The 14860-nt window shown below is 39.5% G+C and overlaps 1 protein-coding gene across 1 annotated transcript in view; it reads right to left on the bottom strand.

The window, feature by feature from the left end:
• Positions 1–14860, bottom strand: part of LOC134643046 (protein eva-1 homolog A) — a 77529-nt gene that overhangs the window by 29224 nt on the left and 33445 nt on the right. The window contains exon 5 of the mRNA XM_063495245.1: positions 10778–10921. Coding sequence (XP_063351315.1) covers positions 10778–10921 — 144 coding nt within the window. The remainder of the gene's footprint in view (positions 1–10777; positions 10922–14860) is intronic.

Here is a 14860-nt window from a genome sequence, read left to right as displayed (position 1 = left end):
TAAAAACTGTGGGGCATGCATTTGCTTCTTAAGAAATCTAATGTCCTTCTTGAAGGACATTCAAAGCTCTTCATTGGATGTTGGCTTGTTTTTGTTCTGTTCTCTGTCAAGTCAAGGTGATCCTACACTGCTTCAGTAATGTTGAGATGCAGGCTCTGGGGAGGCCAATCCATGACTGATAGCGACCCATTGTGTGTTTTTCTATTCAGGCTAACACTATTCCAAGTTTTTGGCTAAAATCTCTTTGGGAATTACCTTGTTGACAAAAAATGAGGGAAAAAGTAACCAATGTCCAAGGACAACTTTGAAAGACCTTGACAGCCTGGCTCTTTGGAAGGAAAATATAAAGAAATGATGGGTGACTGAAGACTTTTGGATGTAGTTTTACATAGTACTGGACAAAAACTTGACAAGATATGATAATCATATTCTCAAAATACTACCAAACCAAAAAAATATGAAAGTAAATATGCATTAACTAGAAAATACATTTGAATTTTAATTTGTTTCTTGTAAACATTTGAATTTACACTTTATTTCCACCTTAAGATATCCTGGGAATTACTCTCTTTGAATCCCCCCACCCAAGACTGCCCCCTCCGTTCACAAAAATTCTGCCTTCTCTCTCTAATAATCTCTCTCTTCTTCTCTGTCTTTGTCCACCACAGAAAGAAAACTGAAACCAGCCACAGACTGGAAAGCATTAGCCTGCTTCCCCCCAACACATCTGATTCAACACTCCTCACACAAATGAAAACAAGAAGTATGGATCTCACAGAAAAAGCAGAGAGTAGTTTTTGCCATGGGCACACAATGACACGAAAACAGTAGTGTGCACAGTTTAACGAGTGTGTGAAGCCGACAAAGTTGGCAGCAAATTCTCGTCCGGAGCTTTGCTTATTTTGCAGTTTCCAGCCCAACAAAGAAGCAGTTGCTCATTTGGGAACACAGGCCAAGCAAAAAAAACCACAGGAAGGGGGCAGACGTTTGTGTTAGTGTGTACAGTTTTGTATATTTTATCTGAATTTGTCTTTACATCCATGCAAATGTGTGACTGTATGAATGTTAACTTCACTGCATGCTTCGATTTTCCTTCATTTGTAAAGGAGGTAAACAGCCCGCAGCTAAATGCAAAACATTCCTTCACTCTGGAAAGAGCTTCATATGTTTGGGGGCTGGAACAGTTACAGGGACATAAGTGGCAGCGGAGCGACAGACCCCAAAATGCTCATCAGAAAAACGCCTTATAACTAAATCGAATAGTCACGATTTTTATGTGACCAATTTGTATGAAACTGGTATAAAAATCTGGTTTAGGATAAACTTGTAATCCTAAAAGTCTGAACAATGAAGCTAAATGGGCAAACATCATATAGAGAAAAGGATTACCATTAATCATTACTAGAATCTAGTAATAAAACAGTCAATATACAGTCTTACATACCTCTGAGGTAATGCTTTGTGTCACATGAAGAATCTTTCTGAAGTAGTGACTATGTGTATGTTTCCCTCTGATTCTGGTCCTAATCAATGCCCTACAAACTACATCACAGAAACAATGCACAGTATTATCACCGTTTGGGTTTATCTTGTGTTTGGGTTAACAGATCATTATGCATATACAGACATGTGCAAACAGAGCTGTTGAATGCTTCAGAGGTTACAAAAGAGTTAACCTGACCCAGTGAGCGCCAACTACAAGGTCTATCAAGTCACCTGTGCTATCTCTGTCTGTATCTTGCTTTTTCCCCACCATGTTTACTAAGCAGTCTGTAGTGGGATCAAAGCGTCTGGCTGGCTCACAGTCCAGCTTCCGCTTTGCTACCTTTTTTTTCCTCCTTCTGTTTTAATTTAAGGGGCTTTTTTGGTACCAGCCACGTTGAATAGCTTTGGATAGAAAACACTGCAGAACTGAGGAGAAAAACATAATGGCTGAGCTCTGACAATGCTCTTAATTTGCCTCGGTCATGGATGATGGTCTCAGATACAAAGTTTTGCGTCATAATGGATTCTTTTTCTTTTTACAGTTTTAAGCAACACAGTGAAAGAACAAAGGCGTTTTCGCTCTTTTTCACTTCTGACTGTAACTGGGCAAATTTGTGGGTTAGTGAAGTTTAGCTTTGCTTAAGTGCATTTCGCCTGGCAGACTGGGTACTTTCTTAATATCTAGTTTAAGACACTTTATAAGTGCCACATCAGTTGATGTAATGACTCCTGTTTATTCATGGTTTTCTTTAGTAATCTTGCTTTTTAATTAAAAAAAAAGGCTGTTTCTCTGTTTTAGTTTTTTCTTTTTATCTTGCATCGGATAAATTAAAGGCTCTAGAGTTTAAGTAGCAATTGACTTTTCCTTTAAACACATTCTGATTATGTGGCATGCAGCTTCGGTAACATGACATATTCTGGGCAGAAAAACAATGTTTACAGCTGAAGCTTGTGGCAGTTCAGTTGATTGCTTTTGAATACTTTGAATATAGCGTAAACCAAGCATTCCCAAAGTCAAAATTCATATTTCTTCAATGGATTGTATACAAAAGATGGTTGCCGCCAACACTTGAAACCTTGAATTAAGCATTGTGGTCATGTTCTTTTTTTAAACTGAATGTGTTTGTGCTTGACAGGCTCAAAAGGTACTTCTCAATCACAAGTCGGACTCGCCCTAAAGAATACACCCGCTTCATTGTTGATTTGACTTTAAATAAGACCGTCATTTACAGAGTGCACATTAGAAAGATTTAAAAATAGCAAAAAAAAAGTGACCATCCATGGGGTTTGTTTCCTCACAGACTTGGGTTTCAGGGTTTTGTTTTTTTTGAAGGCCTTTGTACTTTGGCTTCAGTTTTCAGACCTCCATGAGATGTCCATCTTTTAGAAGTTACAATTTTTTCACAAAGAGACACTCTGTAACCTCTTATGGTTATAAAAAGTAGATGTACATAACATAGGTCTAGTGCCTTAAACCTGCATTCTTTTTAATAGCCACTAGGGGGGTTCTATAAAAGTCTATAGGACAACAGCACTTCTGGCTTGATCATTAAACACTTTCCTTTAATGGCTCAGCCACTGATTTTGGTGAAATTTTGGTTATTCTAAGTTTTTGAAAGGTGGGTTATCCAGAGCATGTTCATTAGTTGACATTAGCCAATAAGCATGCAATGCCATAGTCAGAGCCACCTCTTGCTTGTCACATCTTATTTGAAATGGTGGCTTATAGTGGCAACTGTCAAAAACAGAGGCCTTGAGGCTTTGAAAAGCAATGAGGGTGGCAGAAATGTGGGAATATGACAAAGGAAAGAAGGAAAAGACACTGACAGTGCCAGACATACCCAGTGAAAGTGCTTGATTGTTTTCTTTGAGTTGTTGAAACATCTGTGACTGGTGAGAGGGAACGAAACCAAAGGCAAAAGGGGGGAAGAAAAGTCATAGAAGCTATGAGAACTTTAACAGAAAATGTAACACCTTTTCTTCATGTGTGCTCAGATGTGTGTGTCGAAGTTTATCTGTCATGGATTGGCCTCCCCAGAGCGCTGTGGGACCATCTTGACGGAAAACGGTACAAAAGGCAGCCGACATCCAAACAAGAGCTTTGAATGTCCTTCCAAAAGTCTGGAGCCCTGAAGACTACTTGAAGACATTAGAAGAAAGTCTGCCTAAGAGAGGTTGTTCTGTGTTGAAGAATAAAGATGGTCGTGCCAAACTGACTTTCAAGCTTGTCCGAAATGAAAAAAATTCCGGTTTTGCCTCACTTACCGTTTTTTCATGTATGTTTGCACTGCTAGTTTCCATTTCCTAGCAAAATATAAAGATATGAACAAAGGCTCAAGACTTTTGCACAGTACTGTATACCTGGTAAATCACATACATCGTTCATCGCTTGTGCGCTCTAGAGTAATAGCAGACACCAGATGCTGTGAGTCAGAAAGACATGGTGTAAGCCAGACATCAGCTGACTGAACATGTTGGCAAAACATGAAACCCGCAAGCTCTAGTGTCAGCAGACTACAAGAAACTCCTCACATGTTCTTCATCCTCTTCCAAAGAAAACTTTTTACATTAGCCTGTGACTTCACCAAGCTACTGTAGATTAGTGGTGTGTTGAAGGGACAAAAAAGGTCAGCAAAGATGATGTTATACTAGTCAAAACCAATGCCATATATGGCTATTGGCTAAACCCACAACAACTACTATTAAGGCAACACACCCACACAGGTCAGACCAGGTCACGTGCTTTGTGTTTTCAGGCTGCAGTGTTCATGAGTGTACCAGTTGTGGCTGTTATCACGGGGTTTCTGCAGAGTCAGGCTTGTGTTACAAGCCTGGGGAGCATTTAGAGCTGCCTCTACGGCCTTTGTGCTCACTTCTCCACTCACTAAACTCAGACGCAATACAGATCACATTTTCCAGGTTTACTGGTTGTATTACCCTCATAAAATACTTAATGTGTGGGGTTAGTTATAAAGTGTAAAATGGCATAATCGTGCAATAAGAGCCAGAGTTGTCTGACGTTACCTAGGAGGTATTTAAGGGTAAAGTTAGGTCGTGGATAAGTTGTTGATGCCGTACTTGGTACATTTGCATTAGGCCAGCTGTAGCAGAACACACCTCTGCTGGAAGTGCATTCAGATGAATACATAGTCAAGGAATTCTTTGTTTCCTTAAGCCATGAATATACAGTGTGGACACACTATGAAACCTACTTAAGTGGAATAATAAAATATTTGTACAACTCCAGCTTACAGAAAATTTGCTTTCATTTTTGTTTCCTGAAAGCTCCTTTGTTCAGACTAATAATGAAGTCACAAGCTGATGCTGAGTCATTTATAATAAAACCAAACAGGATGAAAGAAAATTAAATAACGGTGATGGTTATTTCCGGAAAATGTATAAATAAGTCCTTAAGAGCAAAACCTAGCAACTTGTGCCTTCATACTCAGATGAGCCAACAGTAAATAATCTTTTGATCATCGCATTCACCATGATCATATTTTACAAATGACTTTTTCTTTTTTTAAGATGCCTGTAAAACACCTGAATTAAAAAACTAGCAAGACTGTTATTGATGCTAAAGATTAAGAATTTAGGTGAATACTCAGATACTAAGCAATATTAAAAATTGCTATCAGATTAGATAGTCATTTAAAACAGTATTGATAGCAACAGCGCCATATTCGCCATATCCCCCCTTCCCTCGCTAGCAGCTGAAATGACTGACATTCACAGCACTGAATAACAATTTATGAGGTATTGAAATATTACATTTCACAGTTATCATTAATCTTAATTTGGCCAGCACACATGCTACCATTAGCCATTTAGCTATTAGCAATTTCCCAACAGCCACATTAGCCTGCTGTTATCACTGTGGCTAATAATAAAATTACAGTGTTAATGGTGGAGCTAGGCAACAAACATGATCAGACCTGCTCATCTGTAATGTTAATAGACATGGTTAATTTAACAAGATAATACAATTATATTCATCTTAAAAGTTTTACGTTTGTCTTAAAGCGCCAGATAGAAAAGAAAAGCCTAAAACAACTAAATAAAAATAGTGGTAGCTCATATTACCAGCTCTATTTGATCAACAATGGAAATGTAGTCCCAAGTGACGAGAGGCACAGCACGATCTCAGAGAGCCTAAAAATACTGATGTCTTTTTTGCACTTTCTAAGAGAGTCTTATATATATATCTTACAATTATGTTACTTTATTTTGTAAGACAACTTAAAAACAAAAAAAAGAAAAATACTTCTAAGTTTCACGTTTTTTTCCCCCTTGTGGAATCGAAAATGACTGAGTATTTTCCTGGGTAACTGTACTGAGTTTGAAATTCTAGTGTCTTGACAACCCTAGTATGCATGTCAGGTTACACGTGCTGAATAAAGGTGAATACCATACTTTGGTGTATTTTGGGACATATGACCACCAGTCATACAGCTCTAGGTTACGCTCTAAGGGGGAATGATGGGGCCCAGCAGCAACTACTGGCTGCCCAGCTGGACTGCAGCTCTATGCATGAGAGCCAAAATAAACATCAACCTCAGTCTCTTTGCTGACAGGACATGAATGTGTGTGGGGCAGCCAGAGGAGTGTGTGGTTACCAGTGGTCGCATGTGTTCCTCAAGTATCTATGTCCATGTGTATTTGTACGTATGTGCGCGTGAGTGTTCCTGTCCACATAACCAACTTGGAGAATTCAAACCCTCAAGTTTCTGAATTACATCTTTATCTTCCTCTCTTCCCCCCAGTTAGATCTAAATCAGCCCCCGCTGAGCTATGTCTGGCAGCCACAGCCTCCACTGCCCATCCTTTGTCCGTTAAAAATACCATCGGTGCACTCCAGTGACCACACCTCCATATATCTCTGTATTCCCGCATCACACTAAAGTTCAAATACTACAAGAAAAAAGATAATGCAACGATTAAGAAACAAATGTTGAAAACATAATCACTGGTTTCTTTTATTCTGTGGCTGTTCATGAAGTTAGACTGTAAAATAATTGTACAAGTGAACTACAAAATCACTATGGAGTGTACATGTTTTTTGCACATGTAACTGGCGTGATAGACAGCACGGCGGCTTATTTTTGACTGTGAGGGGCAATATGAAACCACATATACTCGACTTTTATTACTCGACTTTTTATTCCTCTGCTAAAGAGGAAACGATTTGTGTTTTCAGCACCATTTACATGTCTGTGTGCCTTTGTATCAGCAACATTATGCGAAAAACTACCCATCTGAATTTCATGAAACTCAGTGAAGAGGTGGGGCATGAAGAAACAAAGACTTTTGAAATGACTTCTTCTCTTTTAAAATCGCATGATAGGACACCAGCCTTGGTGCAGGATCCACGCTGAGTGAAATATTTACAAAGTCTGGATTAGAAAATAAATAGAAAATAATGTTTATCTGACCATCTACATTTTGACCAGCTCTAAAAAATGACACTAAGCCACGAACTGAGATAAACTTAGTTCATTAGCTCTACTTCATTGCTTTACTTCCATGTTTGGTCCAAAGGCCAGAGAAGTGGTGGAAGTTCTGTATATCAAGAACACATAAACTATATTAAAGGACTCATTATACTTTCATTAGGATTTTTGAGGGATCCTATGTCCATTATGTGGTTTCAACCTCAGGGTTAGAACAGGGTATTTTTACAGAGCTCCCAGTGCAGGAGGACCAGACCAGCCAAATGCCATAATCAATCAATTTCCTACTCAGCAATTAGACCTGTTCATCGAGGTTTCCATAACCTTTTATCCCCCTAAAGCCTGTGCTACATGGCTCAAAAGAGGCTGTGTGGCCTAATCGGCGTGACCCATTATAACACACCTTTGAGATCTGAAGCTTTAATAACTCTCAGGCAAGGAGAATAACTGTGCACTAGGTAGGAACTGGGAGACCCTTGACACTTGAAAGAGAAAGATTCCTCCAGATATGGTCGGATTAGCATGGGGGGTCCATAAATCATGTTTTTGCAATAATTCAAAGACAACACCGTGTTTGATGGTATAAAGACATGCACACACAGAAACAGGATGCCTTCAGGCAGTCTGGAAAAAGAGGGTTATTGGCAAGATGGAAGAATTATGTTGCAGAGCTGCAGGACAGGCATACTGAGCTCTTCTAATTACACATTGCCAAAATATTTCCACCTACTCTGTATTAAATATACATATAGATAACTGTTGAATAAGGCAGTTTTTCATTCCAACATCAAACATCTTGACACAGTAACTAATGAGACATAAAGGAAGATTGTTCAAAGCAGTCGCAGCGGAACTTTGCTTTCTGCGGAAAATGCCCCAAGCAGACTCATTCATCAATCTTCAGGAGGAGAGAGGCAAATATTTTCAAGCTTAGCCTATGAATAATTTGGAATACAGGAAGCATTCTTACAAATATATTTTAAACACCATCTCCTTAAAATATTCAAATGTTAAATGAACTGCACTCAGTTGGACTCTTGGAGCAAATTTTAACAAAAAAAATAAAGCTTAGGGATTTCCTCCTAGGGGAGTAAATGATGCTTGACGTGGTGGCTGTGCAGAGTGTGTGTGTGATCTACTGGTAGACTGATGGCAGGTTCCAGGCCATTTGCTGCTGTTTAATTCCTAAAGAGTAGATCACCCCTGGGGCTGTATGATGAAGAAGCTGGAGCTTGGACCCTGATGGAATTATAAATCAGAGGCAAGCTGAGGGCGATAACGAAGGGTGGATGACTGTGTGTGTCTCTGTGCGAGGGAGAGAGAGAGTAGACACGAGTACAGCTACAACATTGAAAACACTGACAGGTGAAGCGAATAACACTGAGTGTGTCATTACAATGCAAAGTTCTGCATGTACACTTTGGGTCCTGACCTTGGTGTGATTGTTACTTTACTCTACACCCTAAGAACTGTTGTACACGAAGACCCCTCAGTGCATCCCAACACCTTCTAAAAACTGTTCAAGAAGGCATCCCTACATCCCAATCTCATCAAACATCTGCATGATGCACGAAAACAAGTCCGATCCACAAAAGCCCCCAATCCCACATCCCACAGGAACCAATGGATCAGCTAGCTATTGTATGTGAGTAATTTCAGGAATGTTTTCATCACTCTCTCTTTTTAATGTAAAGTAACTTTGGTTTAAATGTGATACATAAATACAAGCTTGTTATGTACCTACAAAAAAGTATGATGGCCAGCGGAAAGATTTTGGTGTCATGACTTTTCTTTTTTTCTTTTTTATCTGAATTTTGACTGAAACTGAGAATTCTGACTTTTTCCCCTCAGACGTCTAACAATCTATTTCTGACTAATCTGTAGCATTTTTTTCATAAACTAGGGACTTCCTCCTAGGGTAGTGGTTGTAAATGGTGCTTGACAGTGGTGTGTGTGTGTGTGTGTGTGTGTGTGTGTGTGTGTTTGTGAGAGATCTACTGATAGACTGATGGCAGGTTCCAGGTCATTTGCTGCTGTGTTATTCAGAAGGCATTCCAGAGGGCACCCCTGGGGTTGTATAGAAATTCTGACTTTTTGTTTCTAAAAACTGTGAAAAAAATCAGCATTTTAGAAAAAATGTCATAATTCTGGGATTTTTTTTTAAGTCATGACCAAAAACATCTATTCCGTGGCCCTAATCCTTGTCTTACTTTTAGAAGGGTTCAAAAACATGAAAATAGCAGTTTATAGTCCATTAAAGGTTCTCAACACAGGGCATAGAGAATCACAAACCTGAATACTCAAAGTTAAACATCTAACACATTGTAGATTTTAAAACAAAAGCGCAAAAAGTAAATTTTGAACTATAATAAACCTAAGATCAATAAAATCTTTGCTAATAATAGGTATTTATTTGAAAATGCATTAAAGGTGCGATTTTTTTCCAGTGATCATGTGCTCTCAGTCAGTTTGTAAGTCAGTGCCAGTTGGAACAAAGCACACCACCACACTCACACATGCACATAAATACCACCAATCATGAGCGGACAGACAGCCTTCATCCCCTACTCTGACAAAAATGGGGTCAGTTCTGCACACATTCAACCACCAACGAAAGAGGATCCCCCAAAATTACCACTCTGAGAGAGCCTGAAGAAACCAGTGACTTCATGTCTACTGCAGTTATACTGATTTACTCACGTTCAACCCTCTCAACTCCCACCGCAGCCCAGAAGACCTCCCTCTCCCGCTTCCCCATCCCCCTCTGTGTGTGTTAGCATCTTACATCCGTCCTCTATCTCATTTGTCTCTGAGGCCCTACAGACACTCACACATTTACCAGCCAAACTCAGCACCAGAGCTGTAAGGATAATACGCTGTGCTATCAGTGACAGATAAGAGAGGTCAGAAACAGATTCATTCCAAACGATTCCATAAACACAGTTGAACAGTCTCCGTATTCTTGTCTGCAATGACTAGCTCACAGTTGACAGTTCTTGGAGATTTAGCATGGAGGATCTCCAAAACCAGACTATAAACAAGCTGTAAACTCTCATCACAACATCAAGATACAGAATATCCCCTGGAGCAAGAAATAACAAGAACTGTAAAGCAGAAAAGCAGCAGAAAATGCAACAAACACAGAAATAAAATTACACCATGCAAAAACAAATCTCAAAATCTACAAAATAAATTCAGAATTCAGATTGAAATGCCAAGGCAAACAACAGGACGAATGTTACTTTGGGTGTTTGGGCAAATGGATTTTATGGATTTAAGAGATTCCCGGGCATGGTGCTGATTGATTCGTTCCTGTCTGTGTATGTATACTTTTGTGCATGTCTAAAGCATGTGGTTAATTAATTACAGTCTTGACATGTCCAGATTAGCTCTTGGGAGGGGAACTGATAAAGGAAGAAGATCATTAATCTCATCCAAACAGACATAAGGTCAAAACACAATATGCAATGCTTAATGTAGATTTCTTCACTAAAGATCTGAGGTGGAAAATACATGTAGAAGCATTTAAATCCTTGATTAGTTTCCTCATTTCAGTAAAAAACTATTTCAGAAATTATTTTATTGTTTCAGTTTCCTTTCAAAGTAAAAATTATAAGTCTAACAAAATATCCCCCTGTTACCAATATTTATTCACCATAACCACGATCATCGCAGATGATAATCATATTTCTGCAACTACAGCAGAACCCCTTTTAGTGGCCCTCATCCTGAAACGAGGGTCCAACATGATGGGCAGGAGTGCAGCTGATAAATTAGCAAACATCACCCCCTGGTGGCAGGCAAAAACTAAACCATGAGTATTTTTTTTCCTGGGGACTCACCACAGGTGTAGATGACGCTGAGGTACTTCCTGGTGCCAGCGTAACACGGATCTCCAAACTCTCTCGTGGAAGCTCGGATGAGACAGGTTTTCTTTCCCTGGCAGCGGTTGGTCAAAACCTGCAGAGCCATGGGCGACTGGCACTCTGGAATAAAGACAGAGATGGGGAAACATATGTAATGCTCTGTTGTAAAACCATTTTGTTACCTCCCACATCTCAGTAATGTCTATTCCACTGGATCATCAACTATAGTCTAGAGAAAAATTCTACCAGCATTGTAAAATGTTGATTTCTGTTAAAAATACAGCCAAACACATTTAAAAAAAAATATGACAATTTCTGTTAACATATTTTCTATATCAATGGACTGAAAGTCCAAACTACTTCCCCTATAACTATTATCAATTTACATTTCTTATGCTCTGTGTTCTTAGATGACATGACACTCACAAAGACACACACATACACGCACACACACATACACACACATCTCAGATCCCATGATGGAGTTTGTGTCCACATCAGACCCACATAGAGAACCTTCCGCAGGCCTTACATTGTCTAAAGGATATCTGATCCAATACATGTGGGTGTGTGAGTGTTTGTGTATGGAGACCAGTCAAAGTAATGGATACGCCTCTCATACATCATCGCTAAGCACCAGCCAACTCCTCTCCTCGTTTTTTGGCTTTGATTTCATTCCTTTATTCCATAATTATAACACAGCTGCAGAAGATGACACGGCACCTCTAAGCCAATAAACTGGAAATGAACTAAACAGTGAAGGAAATATATAAGTACTCAAAGGTGCAGTCCCAGTGGTATTCCCATTCTACATTTCTCCACATGACTCCAGTGAAACTAAGGATAAAGGTGTGAGAAGCACTAATCAACTCCTGTTGTGGTCTTGTGGGAATGTGGATGGCCCTTGGTTCCACATGGATGCTTCCTGGGCCCCCCACGGGCCATCTAACCCCTAAAAACAACACAAGGAAATGAGCCTTTGAAAATGGACACTCGGCTGTCTTGGTGGCCTACGCAGAAGGAGAAGTGCAGAAAAAAGCTATAGAGGGCATGCTGGCTAAGACTTGGTTCAAGTGTCACCAAGCCTCAACAAATTATGGCCAAAGGTTAAATGTCATAGCCTGGAAGTGTTTGAGGGTAATCTAGCGGTCATGCATAATATCAAAATTGGGAATTCCTTGGATGGCCTGTAACCGTGCAGGCCTGTCTTATAAACAGGAGATTTATTTACAGTTTATGTCATATAAATAAATTGCGGGGAAATCTGTTCCATAAATCTTGTGTGGTTACAGGTCACAGCATATGCAAAGCATTAAGCTTCTCAATGAAGTAAGCCTGAATCACTGTTGGTTCAATTGGACACAGATCAAACGGGTACACCCCCAGCTGGAGCTGACATAGTGGAATTCCCAACCAGGATGTAGTGAGGTGAAAGCCTGTGGGAACCAGTGAGAGTAACTGGATATGAAGGACCATAACTCAAAGGTGGAATAATTCCTGCTGTCACTTATAACATGTGGAGTAATGTTAAAAAAGAAAAAGAAAAAAAAAGTTCATTTTAATTCTGCCCTAAACTAGTGTTTAACTTGTTTATCATTTTTTTTAAATTATGAAAATGGCAACTCAACTTTGTTTTGATTTAGCAAATTACAAATTTTCTTACCTTTAAACTGAGGTTTAATACAAGTACAGTTTGTTTTTTCCTGATGTGGTTAAATTTGCAGTGCCTGACATCACATGTTTAGCTACATCCTGAGGACAGGACAGAAGTAGGACTATGGTACAAGTCATTAGGTACATTTGACGTGTGGGTACATTTAAGTACAACCGCACAATAGATGATTGGAAAAAGTTGCATGGTCACATAAGTCTTGATTTCTACTGCAGCATTCAGAGGAAGCATCAGAATGTGCTTAATCTGATTGTGCGTCAGAATTCATCCTAGCTTGTATCTAAGTTTCAGCCAGCTGATGGTGGCATAATGGTGTGAGGGATATTTTCTTGGCACATTTTGGGCCCCTTAGTACTAGTTGAGCATCATTTAAATGCCACACCCTTCCTGAGTATTGTTGCTGACTATATCCATCCCTTTTATGACCGCACAGTAACCATCTTAATATGGCTGGTTCCAGCAGAATAGCTCACCATGTCAAAGCTTAGATCATCTCAAACTGGTTTCTTGAACATGTACTCAGTTGACCTCCTCAACCCCCACTTCTCAATCAAAAAGGGATGTGGTGAAATGAGAGATTTGCATCATAGAACAAATCTGCAGCAACTGTGTGATGCTATCATGTTAATATGGAACAGAATCTCAGAGGAATCTATGCCGAAATAACACAGGTCTGAGAGCAAAAGGGGGTTCAACCCAGTATTACCAAGGTGTACCTAATAAAGTGGTGAGGAAGCGTTTAATGTGAAAGTTTATTATTCGTATTAGCAGTTTATTATCTGTTTATGTAAGACAAACTGATAAGCAGTCTGTGTCTATGACAGAGATCAATGGTGTAACTATTGGCTTTTATTTCCTTTATTAATCACATTATATTTTTCTATAATATGTACATTTGTACTAGTTGATTTTATGATCACTGTTTATAGCAATATATATATATAGTACAGCCGCTCATAATTATATAATTTCCTTAGGGATTAATAAAGTATTCTGATTCTGATTCAGTTCAATAACCTCCTGCTCTGATGAATGTGCCTTAATTTTCTCTGACGCTCTTTTTTCCTGTCCGGAGGGCCTGACAAGCCAAGTCCAATGACAGACAGACCCCCATTAGCTGCACCTTAGATTCACTGACTGAGTGATTAGCTGAGCACAGAGCTCACAGAAAATGGGGTGGGACTTAGAGGTTCAGGAGCTGATAGAGAGGAGACACACATGTATTCTTTGTTCACCAGCTCAGCCACACACAGAATTTCTATGTAGTTTAAAAGAACACTCCCAAGGGCCTGACCTCCTCTGGCTCTCATTAGTGGTCTTAACACAGAGAGACAAGCATACAACAGTTCCTCTCTCTCTCTCTCACACACACACATACACACGGCATGAATAACCCCTGTTACCTCTAACCTTTACCCTCTCCAATTTTCCAAGCTTGGGCCACCACCCCTCTATCCTCCACACAGCCAACAAGGACAGGACTATAGCTCAGAAGAGTAGGTCCATAGTCAAGAGAAGCAGCATATGAGGAAAGGGAGGAGCTTCCTGGATACACACACACATGCACACAGATTCACATGCATACACACACAAACACACACTTATTCTCAATGATGACTAATTACAGCAGGAAACATAAACTGAGGTCACATACAGAAAAGCACCTGCAAGTACTTTTCTTAAAAGGAATCACACAGTTTGAAAAGTTACTGAGCTGATTTCCTAATACAATGAAAGGGCGATTCTAGGTGGAGAAACCACCTAAAGCTGTGTGATGTGGCATTTCATGTCATTCAATTGTTTTAAAAGAGAAAAAAAAGATAATATCCAGTAGAAAGCCACATCTTGAGTTTCACTCATCATAGAGCACGTGTCTTAAGCCTGATGTCCTGTAAGGTTAGTGCATTTTCTGAGTTTGGTGTACAGCAACTGTGTGTTTTCGAATAAACACAACACACCTCAGAGCACATACATATCCAAACACACAAATGAACACACACGTGCAAAGAGTACAGCAACCTTTCCTAGTAAATTGTCACTACAACCACCATAACAGTCCAAGTTTTCCACCCACACACACCTTTCCTGGAATTTCAAGACAATGGATGGAAAACACTCATCTCCTCTTTCGTTCTGACTCATCGCAATACGTATTGTTTAATAGGGAGGTTTAACTCATTGTTGTGGGATTTAAACTCTTTGTGTAATAGAAGAGCGACTTTCAGATATGGTGATAAGGTGAAAGGATCTGCACACGCCAAATGTTTTCAGTAGATGTCAATGATACATTGACAGACAACCTTTTACCCAAGGTAACACCACACGCATTTACCCCAAAATGTTCTTTCACTTCTCTGGAAACATATTTTACAGCCAGACATAAACAA

This window comes from Pelmatolapia mariae, linkage group LG15 (genome assembly GCF_036321145.2).
Source record: "Pelmatolapia mariae isolate MD_Pm_ZW linkage group LG15, Pm_UMD_F_2, whole genome shotgun sequence".
Classification (NCBI taxonomy): domain Eukaryota; kingdom Metazoa; phylum Chordata; class Actinopteri; order Cichliformes; family Cichlidae; genus Pelmatolapia; species Pelmatolapia mariae.
This window is presented reverse-complemented; position numbering and strand designations above follow the sequence as displayed.